The 22,606-nt window shown below is 35.0% G+C and overlaps 1 protein-coding gene across 2 annotated transcripts in view; it reads left to right on the plus strand.

Moving 5' to 3' along the window:
* The window catches only part of STAG1 (STAG1 cohesin complex component), a 322,933-nt gene that overhangs the window by 295,716 nt on the left and 4,611 nt on the right, over positions 1 to 22,606 (plus strand). For both annotated transcript variants that reach the window (XM_068987932.1, XM_068987933.1), the window contains exons 22-29: positions 2,236 to 2,328; positions 4,278 to 4,452; positions 6,137 to 6,276; positions 8,985 to 9,086; positions 11,782 to 11,930; positions 12,520 to 12,648; positions 16,165 to 16,370; positions 20,562 to 20,736. In XM_068987932.1, the coding sequence (XP_068844033.1) occupies positions 2,236 to 2,328; positions 4,278 to 4,452; positions 6,137 to 6,276; positions 8,985 to 9,086; positions 11,782 to 11,930; positions 12,520 to 12,648; positions 16,165 to 16,370; positions 20,562 to 20,736 (1,169 nt within the window). The remainder of the gene's footprint in view (positions 1 to 2,235; positions 2,329 to 4,277; positions 4,453 to 6,136; positions 6,277 to 8,984; positions 9,087 to 11,781; positions 11,931 to 12,519; positions 12,649 to 16,164; positions 16,371 to 20,561; positions 20,737 to 22,606) is intronic.

Raw genomic sequence — 22,606 nt, forward strand, 5'->3', positions numbered from 1 at the left:
TCTATGGCATCTGTTGATATGACGCACTGTAGGATGATGGTTTGAAGCATAAGCTTTAGAGTCAGATGGCACTAGGTATGGATCCTTACCCTATCACTTAAAATCTATAGATGCTCTGATCCTGTTTCCTCCTCTGTAATATAGGCATATTAATCACTTACTTCATAGGGTGACTGTGAGACTTAAATTTATGCCTGTTCATCGTCGTCCATTCAGTTGCTCAGTTCGACTTTATAACTCCATTAACTGCAGCATGCCAGCTTCCCTGCTCTTCACCATGCCCCTTAGAACACAGCATTTGGTACATAATAAACCCTCAAGAGAAGAGTGTATTTATTAATACTATTAAGATTTTATTTGCTATTTTACATCTTTCTCCCTTTTCGTTAGAGTATGATTCCTTAGCATAAACTTTTAGCAACCTCATGATAAAAATCCTTACTCATTAGCTCCTTATTGCTGACAGGATAATAGCCAAGTAATTTAACATGGCATTTTATTTTTTAATATAAATTTATTTATTTTAGTTGGAGGTTAATTAATTTAAAATATTGTATTGGTTTTGCCATATACCATATACACGTGTATACAGGTATACACGTGTTCCCCATCCTGAACCCCCCTCACCTCCCTCTCTGTACCATCTCTGTGGGTTGTCCCAGTGCACCAGCCCCAAGCATCCAGTATCATGCATCGAACTTGGACTGGCGATTCGTTTCATATATGATATTATACATAACATGACATTTTAAATTGTATTCTATTTAAATGGAAATGGGTCCTCTTTCTCTTGTTTTCTCTCACCATTCTCCTCCCATTTGCACCCCAACAGTAGTCTCTCAGAAGCACCTCCAGGCTTTTGAACATTCTGTGCCTTCTGAAACACCTTTCCTTATAGGTAGATGACTTTTAGTTGTTCAGAACTCTTTTTAGCAACCCTGCTGTGACTGCTCTGACTCTGGGTTAAGCTTTCCAATGTAAGGACTCCTTAAATTCTTTTGTGACTGCCTATTCTCTTGTCTCTTTCCCCTGATGCTTTATGAGTCTTTGAAATTAAAGAAGATCAAGAAATGTTGAGGTTTGATTGTTGGATGTTAATCTGCAGGAACATTAAATTTTCTGGAGACAGTGTCCTTTTTACTACTCTGCACAAGAGGGTCTTATTCCTTCAAAATAACTGCACTCATTTTAGCAAAAGGAAATATATGTAATTTTTGAAGTATCATTATTTGGTATGTGAAGATTCCAAAAAGGAATAAGTACTGTCAACTATGCAAAATTAGAAAAGCTTAAAGAATCTTAGTTTCATAGAATACTTTTTAAAAGTTATTTCTATACCAGCCTATGCTCGTTTAATTATTCTTCATTACTATTTTAAATATCAATATAATACTGAGTTATCTGCATGCATCTTGCTTATTAATCAGTGAATAGAATATGAACTCTGATATCAGACAGTCCTGCTTTCAATCTTTGCTAATAATAACTACTTCTTATAATCAATATAAATATTAAATTATACAACAGCCCTCTTACCAGTGCCTGGCACTTTATAGGGACTTGATAAACTTAAATTTCCTTTTATAGTTTTCCAGTGTTTCATATTGAATGTTGTAATATGGCCATCTGATTAAAACCTATTCACCTATCCAATCTTGGATTAAAGCTCGTCTTTCTGTGAAGCTGTCTCCAACTCAGCCATGTCTGTCTGCTACAATTAGAGTTGATACCAAAAAATCAAACATTTACTCTATGATTGGTCTAACTCCCTGCTAAAATATTAACTCTTTGTGAACATGGACACTATCTTAAAGTTATCTCTTTGCCTTGACATTTTGCCGAATGCTGAGAATATGGGAAAAATTCAGTACATGTTTATTGCTTAATTGGTTTTTTTTCAGATGCTGCTGCACTTCCTCATTTTACTACATCTAGTATTTGTAATAGGAATGACTATCAATTTTAATACCAGCCCAAGTAAACCATATTTATAAAGGAAATATGTTGGAGGAAATCATACTGAGCATTCCAAAGCGAAATTGAACAGAGTATTTGGGATTATCAGTTTCGCTGCCCCTTCCATTAGGATAACTAGGAAATTATGATTTGGTTCCCAGTGATAAATTTGGTTTTGTGAATTTCCTTAACAATAAACTGGTTCGGCTATTTTCCATTTATTATTTCTTCAGTTTTCAAGGATACTGTAATTCATGCTTGCAAATTTGTGTCTTACAGGAGGACTTGTTGGTATTGAGGAAAACAGTGAAGTCCTTTCTGGCTGTTTGCCAGCAGTGCCTATCTAATGTTAATACTCCAGTGAAGGAACAGGTAAGAGACTGTCAGTTAAGAGCCCTCAATATAAATAATTCAAACGCATTGAAGAAGCATAAGAAGATGTAAATTTTTTTAAGATATAATTTTTTATGGCAGTTCTTAGCACGTAGTTTATCTTATTGGACCTGGCATAAAAGTATAGATGTCTAAATATTTAGGTTATAAAGTAAGCTAACAAACTTGTTATACATCTTTGTACCTTGGCATGTGAGGTCAGGTTTAAGTTTAGATTTCTTGATTCTTATTAGTTCTATACCAGAACCTGAGGATTCTTTACCAGAATGGGAGCTTCTTAGGGTCCACTTTCTTCTCATCTTACCTTCAGCTCTTTCCCACACCAGGTAGAACTTCTCACATATGCGTGTGAACAGCTTAACCCACATATCCAACTGTCAGCATCACTTCCTTAAACAAGTTGTTCCTTAACTATCCTAGGGCCTAGGGGTACACACTGGGGATGCCGTGTGTCTCAGAAGGATGCCTGTGCAGCCCCTCATAGTAGAATCCAGTTTGTGAGGGCAGGAAGTTCCTGAATCCCTGTCCCTGGACAGAGATGTAAAGTTGGGGTGCTGATGGGCATATCCCATTGGGCCAACAGATTTCTCACCCTTGGCAAGGGGTGTAGACCAAAGACAGTCAAAGTGAAGCCCAAGGCAATACCATTTTTACAAAGTGATTTTGTAAGCTAAAACTGTTCTGTTAGGAAGAGCTTCTATTAAAAAAAAAAAGATATATCTTTTCCATGCTGTTTTTTATTCTGATGTTCAACTAGAAAGCATCTATATCTAGTTAAAGAATACAATAGTACTTAACCCTCTGCTATCTCAACTTACAAACAGGGTATTTGTAAGGTCTCTTCTTTATTAAGTTATCAGCATCTAACTTAAAATGGGAACAGAGATTATCTTTCCTAAACCTTATTCTCTAAATTTTCTGAACTTAACCAGTGCAATCTAAAAGTACGTAACTCAGGACACTTAAGCCAGAAATTCAGTGTTTCTGCATCATCACTGTTGGTGACATGCAAAAGTATGGCCTCGGTTAAAAATATACATTTCCCTAGATTCCTTTCATGCTCTCCTCTTTTCAAGTGACTTGTTTCTAAATTTATGTATTTCATGAATTTCCATGACTCTTGCTGGAGGTAAACAGCCAAGTATACAACCATCTCCAAATATATACCAGAATTGTGTTTTCCACAGAAGTCAATTTTTAGAGAGGGGTGAATGGATTGTTTTAGGGTGTAAGAGCCCTCAGTTATTCTATAACAGTAAATTGATGACACAAGTTCATTTTGTACCATCCATTAAATAGGTTAAATTTGGCAATATAACTGTAATGTATTCTCTATGGGAAAATATATTGAAAGTTCTGTATGTGAATACATTTGTTGTGAAGCTTTGCATCACTTTTTTATGTGAATGATCTTGAATCCAAGTTTAACCTATGGTTCAAAATTTTGTTTTACAGTAGATTATTAAAAGAAGAATCCAAAATGGTAGCTTACAGATTTAGTGTACTATATTGTAATTGATTGAATTATACAGTCTAATTTTAAGATTTGTGCTTATTTTTTTGCTTATGCAGTATACGATTGATTTATAATCTCTGTCATTAATATAGTAATTCAATTTGTGTTTCCAGAGTTGAATTCAGTTCATTTTTTATAAGTTCAAGTCAAAAATCTCTTAATCATTTTGAGTTAATACAGCCAAATTAAAAAATAGTTTATATTTAGGGGAAGTGAAGAGTCGTAAATATGACTAGTATATAATGAGAAAAAGTAATTTTATTATGTTTGGAAATTAAAATTAAGTAGCTGCAGTTTGAATACTTAGCATTTCTATTATGGTACCATTACTGAAATGCATTTAATTTAGTATATTGTCATTTGTAGTTACTACTGTACAATGTTTTAGTGATGAATTTCCTTTTCATTCCAGGCTTTCATGCTACTCTGTGATCTTTTGATGATTTTTAGCCACCAGTTAATGACAGGTGGCAGGGAGGGCCTTCAGCCTTTGGTGTTTAATCCAGATACTGGACTTCAGTCTGAACTCCTCAGTTTTGTGATGGATCATGTTTTCATTGACCAAGATGAGGAGAACCAGAGCATGGGTATTTGCAACTGTCATCTTGTCAATATTGATCTTGTCTTAACAACCTCAAGAGATTGAAGAAAAGATTTCCAGTTCAGTCCTAAAAAATACTACAATTTCTCTCTTTTAAACGAAAGTTAATACATTCATATAAGTCAGAAAGCAAGAATAATAATATACACAGTGAAGTGTCTGTCCTTTAACAAGTACCTTAGAGATCTTTTCCCATCACTAAGTACAGAGAGTTCCTTATTCTAATTCTAATAGCTACACTGTATTTTATTGTTTAAATATAGCATAATTTATATTATTCATCTCATATTGATTGATATTTGACTAGTTTCCAGTCTTCTGCTATCCTAAGCTATACTATAATGGATCATTGTGTACATTTGTCATTTCCCACATGTTTGAAACGTATGTTTAAGATAGATTTTTTTCTCTAATAGAACTGCATCCAGGTTCACAATTTTCTAAAGAAAAGCATCTGAGTTCCTTTCTGTTCCTGAGGAGTGATCATATATTACTTAAATTAACAAAACATTACTCTAAGATACTAAATGCTAAAAGAATATTATGAAACCTCACCAGTCAAAATTGTTCTGAGCCTACAGGATGAAAACTTAGCAAAATAAGACTGAATATAAATAATTATAAATAAATACTATATAAAATAGCTTATTTGTGAAATAGATGATTTAAGCTCTCTTAAGTAAGATCTGTGGCATATGAAATCCCCAGATCTACCTGGTGCTATTGGAATGTTCTTTATTTAACAGAACATTTTAGAAAATACTAGACTGTGAAAAAAGGATCTCTGAGTTCATGTTAATCTCAGGAGACAATATTTACCTGCTACTTGTCCTAAGCAAAAAGATTTCCAACTTCCAAAAGCACTGATGTTTCACAACAGGACCAGGTAATAGAAAGGGAAGAGAGAAGATGAGAATAAGTTATTTTATGAATGTACATGTGAAGAAGAGAAAAAGAACACTCTCCCTAAATAGCAGGCCAAGACATGAGAGGGTCAGTACAGAACCTGAAACAACTGTGTCAACTGTTATCATCTGGAGACTTGTGGAAATATTTTGAGGGGGATTAGAAATAGATAAACCTGAGAAGCTAAAAACTGAAGAATAAATACTACTTGTTTGAAAGCATTTGATAATGATTTGTTTTAAAAAATATGTATGTACATAACATGGTTTGCAAAATATGCTTTATTTCTCAGCTTCTAATGTAACCACGTTTAAGACAAGAACTGAAAACTAACTCCTTCATGTAATTTCCATCCCTCCCCATATATATATCTAAAAGAAAACTTTTCCCTGTGTCTTAAATTTTTCTGTAAACTTCTTCTCTGTAGAAATAGATTAGCACATAAGGAATATTCAGAAAAAAGGCAGCATTTTAGAGGTAAAAGGACAATAGTATTGTTATGACAAAAATCTGAGAAAAAAACCTATATAACTAGTCTTTGCTATGACAATCTCCTAGAACCTTAGTGCCTAGTGTTTAATAAATACGTAACTAAGTATAGCACCCTAAAATAATCAGTACAGCTAATAATTTTTATCCTATCTAAAACTAAATTGTACCTATTTGTAAAGTTATAGCCTAGTTATTTGTTCTACAGATTGTCTACAATGTTTTACCTTGGATAAAGGGCCAAAGTTCATAACTAATTTATTTTCTGTGGTTAGAGGGTGATGAAGAAGATGAAGCTAATAAAATTGAGGCCTTACACAAGAGAAGGAATCTACTTGCTGCCTTCAGCAAACTTATCATCTATGATATTGTTGACATGCATGCAGCTGCAGACATCTTTAAACACTACATGAAGGTATAGTTTCATAGTCTTTTTTTTAATGGGTCAAGGACATTGATTGATTGATTGATTAAGATAGCAGCTTCATATTCTTGTTTTTCTCATTCCACCAAGTGCCTTACAAGTTACTGAAAATGAAAGAGTAGTGAGCAAGCTAAAATTGACAGCTTTTACCTAAATATTATTGACGGTTTTCTGACATATTTAAAATTTCTCTTTTTTATGAGTTTTTTATCACTCTATACCATTATATCAATTCCATGAAGTACGAGTTCCTTACATTTATAAGAAAGAATGCTGTTTTGTTTTCTTAAGGCCTTGGACCCTTCTTATGGAAGAAAACGCTCTCTCTTCCCTATGACATCTCTCCTGATAATGTTTATATGTGTGCCTACCATGCTACCTGCCAGGCACTAAAGTTAACAAAGATTTTTCAATTCCTTCTCCAAAGTGGTCTAAAGCTGGAGACAATCAAGTGATTAGATAATTGCATTTCTACAATGTAGAGAGATAAGTATAGGGGTCCCTGGAAATATATAAAATAGATGCACTCTTAAGAAATATGAGGGTTAATGAAAACTGTTAGACGTGCCTTTTGAACTAAGTCTGAGATGAGAAGCATTCATTTGTCAAGCAAAGAACTAGTTAAAGGACTTTCAGGCAGATTGGACTACTTGTACAAAGATAAAGGAAATTGAGGAAAAGGCAAGTAATTTGATATAGCAACATAGATTGCTTATGAGAATGGAGCTAGAGGTAAGATTTAAAGATATTAAATGAGGTTAGACCTTATATGTTTTGTGAGAATTTGGGATTTTTTCCTGCAGGAGGTAAGGAGATGTCGAGGGTTTTACACCATTCTGATAAGTATCTGACTTCCTGGCTGCTCTTCCCAGAAGCTCCATTTTTTTCTGACACTCAAAAAAAGCAGTCCTCAAAAATCTTTATGATAAAACCTAACAGGCATACTTATCGGTGTACGTATTTTTGCCTTGTTTTTATGTCAGAGACAGTATTTTATTTTGCCCATGTTCAGAATATTGTGTATGCCATTCATTCACTTGTGTCTTTGTCCATGTTTGGGCCCCATTCTAGTTATGACACAGTAACTAAATATTTTGCTAGACAACTCCAATGTGATGAGTACTATGTTGGTAGCCAGAGGTTTAAATAAGACATAATTTCTGTAGTATGGCAGTTATAGATTACAGAGAAACTGAAATGTAAACATTATATAACATGCTAATAATGAATAGCTGCCTATGTTCTATGCCATTTATATTCAAGAGACTGCTCTAAGGATTTTATATTATCTTTGTTGACTGCATTAACTGTGATTTAGGAAATCATCATTTATAGAAAAGGAAATCAAGGCTCAGAGAGGCAGAGTAACTTTCAAAGATCACACACAACTATTAAAGTAGCAAAAACTGACATTTGGTTTCTTTAACTTAAAGCTTAACTCTTTGCACTAGATGTAAAACCTCAGCATGATTATTGTGATGATGTATAAATTACAAAGCAAGCACAGATACATAGACACTTAAGTGAGCAACTAGGACAGGCTTCCAGTACTAATATCTAAATAGGGCTTGGTTGGATGAATATGAGCTTACCATGGTTTTCCTTGTCGTCCTTCAGCAGTACTGTCTTGGGTTCAAGAAATAGGCTTTATCTAAACTTTTATCATCCTTAGCAGTTTTTACACACCTGTGTTCATTATAGGCTTTAATTTTTTATGAATATTTTAATCACTGTGTACTATTCTTTATATATCCTTGTCTATTTGGCTTTTTGTCTCATTTCTCTATGTGATTATTAAAAATTGGAATTTTTGTTGATCTACCTGTTGAACTACTTTAGTGTTCTCATGCATCCTTTTCTTTTTGTCTTCACTGAGATAATTTTTAATTGCACTGAAAAGATGATTCTTTTGAGATATTTCCCCTTCTTTTGCTTTCCCTTTTTTTTTTTTTTTTTTTTTTTTTGCGCCTCCCATCATGGGTATATACCCATCTTCTTGAAGATAAAATGCAATTGTCAAGCTAATATACTCATTTCTTTACAAAGGTTACAGGTTTTAGGCTTTAGTTGGGAAATAACATCCAGGTTTAATAGTCTCAGAGTTTCTCCAAAGTATTTACTCACAAGGAAAACTCTTTAAATCCTGTATCAAAAAATTGAATTATAAAATTAGTTGAATTTTTCCTAATCACTGTTGAAGAAATCGGTTTTTATTTTTTATATTATATATAATAGTAAAATACAGACATTGTGAGGGGAAATGGGTACACAAAAATATTTAATGAAAAGTTAAATCTGTTATTGTAATCTACCCTTCCTTTGTTTAGGCCCTCTCCTCAGAAGTAAGCAATTTTGACTGTTTAGGTTTTAGTTCTTCAAGATGTTTCTATCAGAGTTCTGTTTCTTGATCTGGACAAGTGGTGTCTGTTGAATCCATGTTGTAAAGAATGAGTAATTTTGCTCACATATATCACTTCTCCTCTTTGAATTTCCCAGTTTTCTAGTTTTATTATTTATTTCATAATTTTAAATGTCCAATGTGTATTTTTTTAGCATTAGACAATATCTTTTAACTCTCATTAGGTTTTTAACATGAAAAATTAAACATGTCCTTACTCACCTTTCCGTTTTTTTCACCAGCCTGTTCTTTATGTCATGAAATGTCAACAGTTTTAAAGCTGTGTTTCTTTTCCTTACAGTATTACAATGACTATGGTGATATTATTAAGGAAACATTGAGTAAAACTAGGCAAATTGATAAAATTCAGTGTGCCAAGACCCTCATTCTCAGTTTACAACAGGTAAGAAATTTGAAGGAAAAGAAATGAGTAGTATTAATATTATTGAGTATTGGCATGTGCTTATTATTATATGCTAGTTATCTTACCTCATTTAAATTAGATCAGTATATTACTACATTACTATGGATACTTTCTGGTACAAAGATGTGTTATGTGTCTTTTCTTTAGGAAGACAGTCCTATAGTTTACATTTCAAATGGGTGAAATCCTAAGGTGATCTACTCTTAGACCAAATGAAATGCCAAATTGGATATTTAAAAAGTGATCGTTTTTAAAGAACAAATATAAAAATACATTTTAAAAGTATTTAATAATTAAAGGGGCAACAGTAGTATCCAAATAAGAAAATATGTCACATGCATTTTCTAAAGAAGACTCCTAATAAATGCCTAGTATTAAAGTAGAGATGAGGGGTGGTAGTGGCTATAGGTATATATGTATGTATGTATATATTTAGCCTTTGATAAAGGTCAGTGGGGAAAGTATCAGCTCCTTTTTAATAGGTGATGGGTCCATTGACTATGTATTTGGAGAAATGGCTATAAATAGCCCTACCGAACATGTAGCCAAAATAACTACTAGGTGGATTATATATATATGTTAAAAATTAAAAGTTTGAAAGAATATAAAAGGATATTTTTATATACTGGAGTAGAGAAGTTCTCCAGGAGAGAAGTCACAATGTAAAAATTGATTATATAATATATATATAAACTTAAACAGCTTTATACATCAACCAGCACTCTGAATAAAATGGAAAAACCAATGACAGAATATGGGAAAATATTTTTAATCATACATAGCAAATCCTACAAATCTGTAATAAAGGTAAACAAATCCCATACAAAAGTGAGCAAATGAAAAAAGCCACTTTTCAGAAGAGGCAACTTTTCCTTTAAAAGCAATAAACGTGAAAAAACATAACTTCATTAATAATTAATATAATACAAATTGAAACAAGGAGATATTTATCACTGCCAAATAGACTGGCAAGAATTAAAATGATAGATATACCAATGATTGTTAAACATACACTAAGAAAAAGGTCCTTCGTGAAAGCAATTTCTCCTACCTTCTTGGAATATAATTTTGCAGTATATTTCAAAGTTTAAGATATACATTCCTTTTGAATCAGTTTTTTCCTACTTAGGTATCTGCATAGATACATTCAGGTACGCACAAAACCATGTATATGAAAGACAGTTTTATTGCAACAGTCTGTGTAATATTGCAAGATTCTAAATACTCTAAATGTTCATCAACATAAGACTAGTAAAATAAACTTATTCTGAAATAGCTAAAAAAATTATAAGACAAAATATTAAGTGAAAAACAGCAAGTTTCAGGACAAAATATAGTACAATACCATATAAACAAAAATTAAAACTTTATGTATGTGTAATATATTAATGTGTCTAAATTGATCTAAAAAAACTTTCAAACTTTAACCCTAACATTGATTACCTTTGGAGAGAAGAATGATATATAATGGGAAAGAGAAAAGAGAGTTTTACTTTGATATTCCTTGAATTTTATATAGTGAAATATGTTCTTTGTATTTATTTTGAATGTAAATTTTAGAGTTTAAGGCTATTGTGTACAAATATCTCTGAAAACATTTTAAAGTTTAATAATTTATAAACAATTACTCATGAATAAATTTGAAAATCTCTGGAAGAACTGCTGTTTCTAGTCATGGCAGAGTAAGTAGTTTAAGCCAGTCTATTGCTAAAGAAACATAAAAAGGTAGACAACATAATTAATAGAAGATAAAAGCTATTTCAATGAATTGGTGTGCCTAGAGTGAATTGAGAGGTTGGGAGGTGAGGAAGTAAAGCAAACAAATATAAACAGTATTTCTCAGGAACGCTGTATAAAGAGAACGTGACAGATGCATCCGTAATTGGCAGAGGAGATGGAATCAAGAAGTTAGGGTTGTTTGTTTTTTAAGATGCATGCATCTAACAGAGAGGGAGTAGTTAATGATTCAGGAAAAAGCAGTACACAGGACCAAACCACTAAGTAGATAAAGGGGGTGAGATTCAGTACATAAGCAGGGAGTGTGGCTTTAGATCAGAGCTTGGACTGTTCATTCTCTCATAATAAAAGAGGAGGCAGATACATGTGTCTAACTTTGGTGGCAGAATGACGATGGCTTTTATATTCTTTCGTATTCCAGAGTTTTGATTCTGTTATTTTGATGCAATACATGTAATGTGTATGTAATTATAAAACCCGTCATTCAGTTTTAGAACTTTTTTGGTGTCTTTTGTCATTGGATGGGAAAAAACATTTCATATACCTTAATGATCTTATTTTACATAATGTAATGAGTGAGAAACAAAGTTCTGAATCCTGCGTTTTATATATTGCCATTCCTGTGAAAACAACAAAAAGAATACATAGTATATTTTTGTAAACATTTTCCCCAACCCAAAATATGTTCCTTTTGGTAGAAAAATAAATTCTGGTTTGCATGTAATCACACAACTAGCATGAAAATGAGCTCAAGAAATAGTAGATAATAGTAGATGACTTGGAGAAGGGGAAAGTGTGGCTACTGTTAATACAAGAAGGGAAATAACATATCTTACCATATGGCTTTTAAATATTTTTTAAATTGTGTTACCGATTCTAACAATAAATAAATATTTCTTAGCTATGAACTTTTTCCTCTTTTTTTTCTTTCTACCAGTTGTTTAATGAACTTGTTCAAGAGCAAGGGCCCAACCTAGATAGGACATCTGCCCATGTCAGTGGCATTAAAGAATTGGCACGTCGCTTTGCCCTTACATTCGGATTGGACCAGATCAAGACACGAGAAGCAGTTGCCACACTCCACAAGTGAGTGAGCTAAATAAACACTGTTATACACAATCTGGCTTACTGAAACTTACCAAAAAATTATTTGACCAATTTTTTAAAGTAACAAATGTTAGACATTTCACAGAAAGTTTTAACAAAATATTCTTGTCACTTTTATCAGTGAGAAAATATTGTGGGAGACATACATTTAAAAACACTGTGCATCCTCATTTCATAATTGAAAACTGAATGATAAAAAAAATTTTAAGTACCTTAAAAAACTCTTAAGAACCAAATTTTCTGACAATCTCTGTATCTTTCCAGGGTATTCTATTACCTCTGAAAGCTACACAGAAATTTAGCTTTGTGGCTGCATAGCTATTTTTTACTTTTTACAATGTAAGTTTTGAAATATAACTTCAAAACATAAGTTGTTTTCCACTATAAATACTAAAATTAAATATTATCATGCAACTATGTCATGCAAATTATTACTTTACCATTTGAGTTTATTTTTACCCTCAGTGATGATTTTGCTGCCTTCCCAACTATTTTTTTTTAATTCTAGCCTATTGAAGAACTATACTAGCTATTTGGAAAAATAAGACAATATTTTCTCTTATTTCAGGGATGGCATAGAATTTGCCTTTAAATACCAAAATCAGAAAGGACAAGAATACCCACCTCCTAATCTGGCTTTCTTAGAAGTACTAAGTGAATTTTCATCTAAGCTTCTTCGGCAAGACAAAAAGACTGTGTAAGTTGCACGTTGCAGGACAAGTGGTTTTATAATTTTTGGAGAAAGAAATGGCAACCCACTCAGTACTCTTTCCTGGAAAATCCCATGGATGGAGGAGCCTGGCAGGCTACGGTCCATGGGGTCGCAAAGAGTCGGACACAACTGAGTGACTTCATTCCCATTATAATTCTAAGTGTTACAGTTTTTGAAGGAAATTAATCATGTAATTGCATTGATAACTTAGACTCTGATAGTTTAAAGGACTATAATTTTCTTTTAAACTTTTATATAGTTTTTCTTTGCTTACCTTTCAGTACCCTAGAATTTGCAAGTGGGAATGATTTCTTATTCTCTTATTCAAAGATCTGTGAACACTAGCTTAACCATTGTGGAACACTTTCCTCTTTCCTTTTATATTAGTTATAGTTTAGTTGTTTTTTTTTGTATTTGACTTGTTTCCATAAAATCAAAGTCCAGTTGGCTTATAATTTTCTTCATAACATAATAGTCTTTCTATTTTCTGTTAGTTCTGTCCATTACTACAAGTGGGGTATTGAAGTCTCCAACTATTTTTATTGAATTGTTTCTCCTTTCAGTTCTCAGTTCTCAGTTTTTGCTTCAAGTGTATTTTGGGACTCTGTTGTTAGGTTGTATATATAATTGTTATGTCTCCCTGGTGGATTGGTTGACTCTTAACTCTACCGCCTTCTCTGTCCCTAGAAAATTTTTGTCTTAAAAGTCTGTTTTGTCTGATACTACTGTGTAACCACTCCAGCTCTATTTTAGTTACTGTTTGCATAGTATAGCTTTCTTTCCCCATCCTTTCACTTCCTACCTTTGTTGCCTTTGAATCTGAAGTATATTTCTTGTAGACAGCATATACAGGCATACCTCAGAGGTATTACAGGTTCAGTTCCTCACCACCACAAGAAAATAAATATTGTGATAAAGTCACGTGAATTTTTCGGTTTGTCAGTGAGTGCATAGAACAGTTGTATTTACACTCTACTGTAGTATATCAAGTGTGTGATAGCATTATGTCTTACAAACAATGTTCATACCTTCATTTTAAAAACACATACTGCTTAAAAATACTAACCATCATCTGACAATGCAGGCTTACTGCAAACTTTCAATGTGTAAAAACTGAGGTATCTGAAAAATGCACTAAAAGCAAAGCACAATAAAATGAGGTTATTTGTTATGTTCTATGTTATTAGGTCACTTTATTTGTTTTAAAACCATCTCTGCCATTGATGTTGTTTTCTGTATGTCTGTCTTTGATTTTTCCCTTTTATTGCCTTCTTTTATATTAAATAGATATTTTCTAGTGTAACATTTTAATTCCTTCAGTTCTTAATCATATTTTTCAGTTCTTCCTTAGTTGTGGATGTGAAATACCATCTCTGTCTCATATCATTTCCTCACTCCAGTACATCTTTGCCGCCACCCACTTTTTTGTGTACATTGTTAAATATACATTTCTGTGTTACTGGCCCAACAGCACAGTAGTGCATATTGTTTTATACAGTTGCTTTTTAAGTCAAGGATAAGTAGGCAATTATATTGTTCTTTATGACTACCTGGTAATTACTCTTCCACACTCAGTTTTTTCATGTAAGTTCAGATTACTTTTTGGTGTGATTTGTTTTTAGCCTGAAGAACTGTCTTTAGTATTTCTTGTAAGGCAAGTCAGCCACCAACAAATTCTCTATACACTTTCGTTCATCTGAGAGTGTTTTTATTTCCTCTTTACCTTTGAAGTATAGTTTTTTAGATACAAGATTCTTGTTTGATAGTGTTTTACTTCTGGCATATTGACTATGTCATCCTGCTGCTTTCTGGCCTTTACTGTGTCTGATGAGAAGTCAGCTTTTAAACTTATTGGCGTTCCCTTGTTTGTAATCAGTTACTTTTCTCTAACTACTTTTCTAGATTTTTTAGTCTTTGGCATTCAGCATTTTCATTGTGATGCGTCTCGTTGTGGGTCTCTTTGTATTTATACTGCTTAGAGTTTGTTGAGCTTTGAGGATGTGTTGATTGTTTTTCATCAAATTCTGAAGTTATCAGCCATATTTCTTCAAATTTGCTTCTACACCTTTCTTCTCCTGGTACTCCCATTACACGTCAGTGTTTAATGATATCCCACATTTCTCTCAGGCACTGTTCATTTTTCTTCACTTATTTTCTCGCTGCTCTTCAGATTACATAATCTCTATTGATATATGATCAAGATTATTGACTTCTGCCAGCTCAAATCTGTTGAGCACCTTTAATGAATTTTTAATTTCCATTGTTGTACTCCAAAATTCCGTTTGATTCTTTATCATTTCTATCTTCTTATTCATGTTCTCTATTTAATGAGAAATTGTGTTATTATGGGGCTTACTTTTAATTCTTTAGACATTGTTTTCTTTAGTTCTTTGAATACATGTATAATAATTGCTTTGCACTGTTTTGGGCCAAGTTTTCTGTTGCTTGCTTTTTTTTCCTATATATGGGTTACATTTCCCTATTTCTTTGCATGTCTCATAATTTTTTGTGAATCGTGACCATTTTAAATAACATATTGCACATATGATACATCATGAGATAACAATTTATCTACTCATGATGTTCATTCTTTATCTCCCTAGAGATTAAGGTGATTGGTTACTTGGTTGTTTATTTGTTTAGAGAGCTGCGCCAACAAACTCTGTGAGGTCTGTTTCTCTTGCAGTATGCAGCCTCTACTGTCCCTACTCAGATCTTTGTTCTTTGTTTTTTGTCATTTAACCTGTATTAGCCTCTCAAAGGTTGTGCTTAAACCTCCTTAGCAAGTTAGATTCTTACCTTTTACGGTTGGATATGTGTGTGCCTTTTAAAAGCTGCAGTCACAATTCAGATTGTTTACTTTGCCCCATGGTCAGTCAGGAGACCAGCAGCTTAGAAGCTTCCTCCCTGATTGCTCCTGAGAAGGGCAGCCTTGGGCCATGTACAGTTTTCTAGACCAAGAGGGAAACATGTGATGTAAAGTATTTATTTTATTTAACTTTACTTTTTTAGAGCAGTTTTAGCTTCATAGCAAATGTGAGGGGAAGGTACAGACAGTTCCCATCCCATAGACTCCCTAGCATCCCCCACTCTCAACATCTACCACCAAAAAGGTGGTTTTGCTGGGGACAGGGTATGCCACTCTCCACACTCCACCATTTTAGAAATCCTGCCCTGTTTGAACGTTTTAAAAGAGAATCAGTATCCTTTTTGAGCCAAACTTCTGATTATTTCTTTTAACATTGGTATTTCGAAACAAAAAAAGGAATAAAGGAAGAAACACACATACACCCTTAGTAATACATTGCTTATTCCAGAGATAATGTGAAGCAAAATCTTAAATTCTCAATCCCTGTCTTTCTAAAGGTAACCACTGTGAACAGATTAATGTGTATCTTTAAGGATTATTCAGAGAGAAGAGAGCTTCAGGTTATGAAAAAAATTAAATAAGTGATGCATGATCTGCTTCCATAAAAATGACTGCTTCTGTTCTGTCTCTAGTCACTCATACCTAGAAAAATTCCTTACGGAACAAATGATGGAAAGGAGAGAGGATGTATGGCTTCCACTCATATCCTATAGAAATTCTTTAGTCACTGGCGGTGAAGATGACAGAATGTCTGTGAACAGTGGAAGTAGCAGCAGCAAAACCTCCTCAGTAAGGAATAAGAAAGGACGACCTCCACTTCACAAAAAACGAGTAGAAGGTAAGTGTGCCTTTATGGTGTGAGGCAAATAATGTGCCTGTCAAGATAAATAAAGCGGTGAATACTCTGTTGAAGCAAGATAATACCGTTATGCACATTATTTCCTTGTGTGTTTCATACACACTGAGAGAGGTATAGGCATGAAGGTTAGAATAGACAGAGTCAAGCAGAAGAGGGTCAAGGAAAAAGAAGTTGAAAAAGCATTGAACACAGGAAGATGATAAGCACAGAGAAATATAGGAGACAAGAAGGTTTACAAAATTGATTCCCTTAACATAGACCTCTAATACATTAAAATTTAAAATAAGACAGTCATAATGTTATTCTAAAGGAGATCAGTCCTGGGTGTTCATTGGAAGGACTGATGCTGAAGCTGAAACTCCAATACTTTGGCCACCTCATGCGAAGAGTTGACTCATTGGAAAAGACCCTGATGCTGGGAGGGTTTGGGGGCAGGAGGAGAAGGGGACGACAGGATGAGATGGCTGGATGGCATCACCGACTCGATGGACATGAGTTTGAGTGAACTCCGGGAGTTGGTGATGGACAGGGAGGCCTGGCGTGCTGCAGTTCATGGGGTCGCAAAGAGTTGGACACGACTGAGCGACTGAACTGAACTGAACTGAATGTTGTTCTATAAACATGCATCCTAATATAGGAGAGATTCTGGTAAGTTGAGGGTAGAACTCTGCAACACATTGAATATACCAAAACAACTTTCCATTTCCACTGCTTGGTTGGAAAATCTATTTTTGTATATTAAAATAGTGATGGTCAGATCTAGTTTTAGATCTAGACCTCATAGGTCTGGATTACTCATATGCTATGGGGAACAGGGCGTTGAATTGTCATGAAAATGTGATCAAGAGTAGAAATTCCTATATCCCAAAAGACTAAAGATTGCTATTAAAAGTGTGAAAGTTGCTCAGTTGTGTACGATTCTTTGCAACCCCATGGACTGTAGCCTGCCAGGTTCCTCTGTCCATGGAATTCTCCAGGCCATATTATACTGGAGTGGGTAACCCTTCTTTTCTTCAGGGGATCTTCCCAACCCCAGGGATCAAACCCAGGTCTCCTGCATTGCAGGAGGATTCTTTACCATCTGAGCCACCAGGGAAGCCCAAAGGATTATTTATTTATTTTTTTAAGGATTATTCTTAAACTAAGAGAAAACTCAAAAGTAAAAATGCTTATTTCCTCAAATAATCTTCCTCCATCTCCATGATTCTCCTAACAAAATTTCTACAAACCAGGACAGCAACATGCTTCTTTTTACAAATTTCTGTTTACCTCTCCTACCTTAAAAACTGACTCATCAAAGACTTTGCTGAAATCTGTAGCAGAATTAATTAGAATTTAAGTCTAATGTTTCTTTCATCATTGAGGAGGTGGTATTAACTGTTGATGAAGAGCACAAAGTCTAAATTCAGAGTTCGAGAATACAGACCTGGCTTTCTCGTTTTTCAGCTGTATAACCTTTGAGCATGTTACTGAACTTCTATAAACCTCAGTCACTGAGCAGATGAAGGATAATCTGAGTACTTGTCCTGTTGGCTATTGTGAATATTAAATGAGATACTCTTAGGTAAAAAACTTAGTACACAGACAGTGATTACCTAGCACAGGGCTTGACACAAAGGCATCGTTTGATAAATGTTAGCTGCCATTGTTCAGATGTGGTCATCAGGTAGTATTGCCCCTCATCTAGCATTAGTCAGTGGATTAGACTGAATGTATATTTCAAAGAGAGTAAAAAGATTTTAAAATATTTACAAAATTAATGTTAAAGATTTCCTTTGAAGTTGCAACTTTAGGACTTAACATCTTTTTGGTCCAGAAAATGAAAATAACAGAACCCTATCTTCATAGTATAGGATCCTCGACTTTTCTCTAAAGAATGATTTCAGTCATTTCCTCTTGAAAATGTCTTTATCTGGGCACCCCATATCTATTCATCTATCTGGACTTTTTTCCTGCTCACAGCTTTTCTTAGGTGTAGTATGTATTTATGAGCCAGCATTCATCAAATCCTTGCTATGTACTTATATTCTGTCACTTAATCATTTATTTGACCAATGTTTGTAAAGCACTTTGGTCAGTTCCTGGCACATAGTGAATGCTATGTAGATGTTTTATAAATCAGTTCTGAGTTCAGCACTATTACCCAGATTTTACAGAGAAGAAACAAAGGCCTAGAGAATTTAGATACCCACTTATCTACACACAAATGGAGAGTTAGTCATTAGTGTGCTCAGGACAGAGAGGTATATGTGGGCCAGATAACCCAGTTTGGTAACCATTTAATTGCAAAAAAGAAAATCTTTCTCTGTATCAGTTTCAGATTTACCAAGTGATTGAGGTAGGTTAGGTGTCCAGAACCCTTAAGCAACAGGGTTTGGGATGAAGATGAGAGAGCTTTGCAAGAAGTGTTTTCATTGAGGAATCTTGAGGGGTTAGGAGGATCTCTTCTAGAAGAATAAATTCTTCCTGAAGTTATTCTTTTATTCAGTAAGTTTTTACCAAGCACCATCCTAAGAACTGTGCTAGATGCTGGGGATTTGGTATTAAAAAAGAGTTCATACTACAGAAAGGGAGACAGAAGCAGGTGGTTTCAGTTCAACATGGTGAGTGCTCTGATGGGCCAGAAATGTTCTCTGGAAACATACAGGGAGCGACCAATCTCTTAATGGAGCCCAGAAGATTTTTTTGGAGATGACCTGTAGTAGAAAGCTGAAAGATAGTTTACCAAGTTAAAAAACCTAAATGAAACCATTCCTATGGTCATCAAATTTTAAATGCAGCAGAAAATAACAGTTTTGAATTAAATGTTGAATGAAAGGGATATGAATAAAAGATGTAATCTTGGCTGACTTAGAAGAAAGTTGGTAGTGAGCTTCAGATCAGTGGAATGACCTTAACCAGATAGTAGATAGATATTTCCAGGAACAAAAAAGCTTATCTGGAACATACGTGCATCTGACAAAATTTTAGAAAACCTGAGGGCAATAGAATGCTTGGTGGCTAAAGAGAAGTCTCGCGTGCACATTGTCTCTGTGACTTAATGGGGAAGGAAAACTCCGTAATATATCTTGTGATTAAAATTCTTCTGACACAAGAAAATGCAGTTGACTTTGAACCAATGGGGTGACGGGGAGCAACCACCTACATAGTTGAAAATCCATATCTAATTTTACAGGCCATATACATGGTTCTGCATCCGTGGATTCAGCCAACCGTGAAGCATACAGTACTGGAATACATATTTTTTTTTTAATCCATGTTTAAATGAACCCAGCAGTTCAAGCTATATTGTTCAAGGATCAGTTGTACTTTAGAATTTTATAGGTAGAACTTTATGATTACATAGTATTTTATCAGAATTTAAATATGCAAATGATGCTATAAACAGTGACTTAATCTTGTTCAAGCCTTTATGAATGATCTTTAGAAGAAGGAAAAAATAGTTCCTGGTCTCTTGAAGAAACTTAAATCTGATTACAGAGATAGCAAATGCACATTACAGATCACTGCCAGGACAGTATATAAAATTAAGCCCTAAGTGAGCAAGAATGATTCTGCTTCCTCTAGAAGCTAAAAAAGAATGGTAAGTGGGGGCCAAGCAGGGTGCCCAGGGAAGGCTTCCCTAACGAGGTTGAAGGTAAAGGTGTGAGAGCAGACCCTTGATCCAGCCCTAGAAGTGTAACTTGGCAGAGGTACTTGTCTGGTGACCAGAGCCTAACTATGTAACAGGATTTGCTGATTTCTCAGGGAAGCCAGACTTTCAGTGCTACTGCCTGGGGCCCCTGTAAGACCCAGCAAATAGGCCCTTTATTGCTTGAGCAAAGGAAGGTAGAGGGGTCTCTGGCTAGCTACATTCTTCCTCTCTCTGGAGGTGGAGGGACTTAGAAGAGATGATAATGTAGGATAGCTAACATTTATTTGCTGATTATATACATCACCTCATTTAATCCTTACAATAGGGAGGGCAGTTACTGATATTCCATTTTGTATATGAGGAGGTTGAATTTTAGAAGTTTAATAGCTTATACAAAGTCACACAAGTGAGTGGTATAACTGGAATTCAAACCTACACAGTCCACTCCAGGGCCATGCTCTTTGAATGTGTGCGGTAACTTCTACCAGAGTTCGTTCCACCCATGACATTCTGTGACTCCGACTGGAATTTTACAGATGAAAGCCTGGATAATACGTGGCTGAACAGGACTGACACCATGATTCAGACTCCTGGCCCCCTGCCTGCACCACAGCTCACTTCCACTGTCCTGCGGGAGAACAGCCGGCCCATGGGAGAGCAGATTCAGGAGCCTGAGTCTGAACATGGCTCCGAGCCCGACTTTTTACACAAGTGAGTAGTAAAAAATGGTTTTCTTGGCATAAACCTTCAACTGTTAAAGTAAGAAGAATTATTTCAACTGAGCATATTCTTTTCTCAATTCATGAGAAAACAAAACCACCAAGAAATTAAATAACTTATATTAGAATATATATAGTATCTTCTAAAGTGGTGATAAATTCTGAGAATAGTTGCTCTTTCTGTAAAAGAGAATCAAGCTCTTACCTTTTCCCACACCAGAGATTAAAGTGTTTTCTGGTACCATGGCTCTGCAAATCACAGAAAAGTCAGGGTGATGGCATGACTTGCTATGAAAACCTTAAGTTTTTCTGTTATTTTTCCATTCAAATTTGAAAGTCTCTAAGCTCCTCACTTGTGTTTCTGTTCATTTAGAATAATTCTGTGAGTTATTCTGATGGATAAAAGAATTCTCACTCAAACTCAACAAACTTAGCAGGTTGAAAAGAGAAAGGTTGGAAATGTTAGAAGTATTCAGATCTTGGGTTTTCATAAGGAATCCTTTCTCTGAAGATCTGCCATCTTCAAAGCTGAAAGGATAATTATTGTCAGCTCCTGCATAACTGAGCAGTCTTAGAGAGGAGTTTGCCTTATGACCAACATTCCTACTTCACTTGGGCAGTGGGAAGTCTTATTTGAGCAGCTCGCCTTGCTTTCCTGACTTTATACCATGTCAGGCCCTCTTGGCAGTGGTCTGTCATCTTTTTCGTGCTGTAGTTTTATAGGTTGAATCAAGGTGGTAGCCTCACATGATACAAAGACAGCTGCTTTGAGAGAACTTCATGTGGCAGATTTTAGCTACCAGAGAGTCATCCCATCCAAGTTTGCATCCTATAAAACTCTCCAAGAAGCATATGTATGCAAGTGTCCATGTTTCAGGAAGGACAGAGTGTAGGTGAAGATTTAGCCCAGTATGTATCTGACTCCAAACTTCCTCAAAGGGCTAAGAAAAAATGTGGTCTACCCTTCCTTGTTCAACTCTAGAAAGCTCTGAGCCACCAAGCCAGCATCGTTCCTGTCCCTTAGGAGACTGAGTGTCCAGCTAGGAACACTTGTAAGTAGGGTAGCAGCTGGATACAGGAGTCTGAGAAATGTTCGTATTCAGTAGGGATTTGGGGAATTAAGCTGATAATTTAAGTACCGAATAGGGGAGGAAAAAGTTTTCCTCAGCCCTCTTAGAGCCCCTGTCTGGGTGTAAAAATTAAACTGACAAAGACAGATTAATAGGAGAAAAGTATACAAATGTTATTAAATTTTTACATGTACAGGGGAGCCTTCACAAGAGAAGGAAGACCTGAAGAAGTAACCAGAGTAGGAACCTTTTAAAGCCTTTTAGACAAAGAAACAATACATTTGTGAAGAAATGACAAGACACATGAGTTTGGACTAGGGGTGGCACCAGGGCTAGGTAGTCCTCGTCTTTCTTAACCAGGAAGAAAGAGCATTTGTTTAGCAAGGTTTGTTTGCAGGTTCCTCTGCTGCCATCTCTGGGCTCGTCAGAGTCTGTCTCCAGTAAAAGGATAATTTATTTCCTACCCTTTTAGGATGAAAAGGAGAACTTTTTTGTGTGTGTTTTGCTGCTTCTTAATTGCCTTCAGCTCAAAATAGTTTCTGTCTCATAGAGGCATATTTGGGGATGACATATTCCGATTGCCTTCACACCTAACAACTAGCTGCCACAGCTCTTGGGGACTTAGGGATCTCCAGCTTACTACCATTTTTGCCAAGACAGGTCCTTTGATAATCATCTCAACCTTGACCCTGGAATAAATCCAGTAACTCCCCTTACATGGGATTAGACCAACCAACTATGCCTTCTTAGCATGGGACTGATTACCTAAACCCCGCCTCTGCTGCCACAAAA

The sequence above is a fragment of the Capricornis sumatraensis genome, chromosome 1 (genome assembly GCF_032405125.1).
Source record: "Capricornis sumatraensis isolate serow.1 chromosome 1, serow.2, whole genome shotgun sequence".
Classification (NCBI taxonomy): domain Eukaryota; kingdom Metazoa; phylum Chordata; class Mammalia; order Artiodactyla; family Bovidae; genus Capricornis; species Capricornis sumatraensis.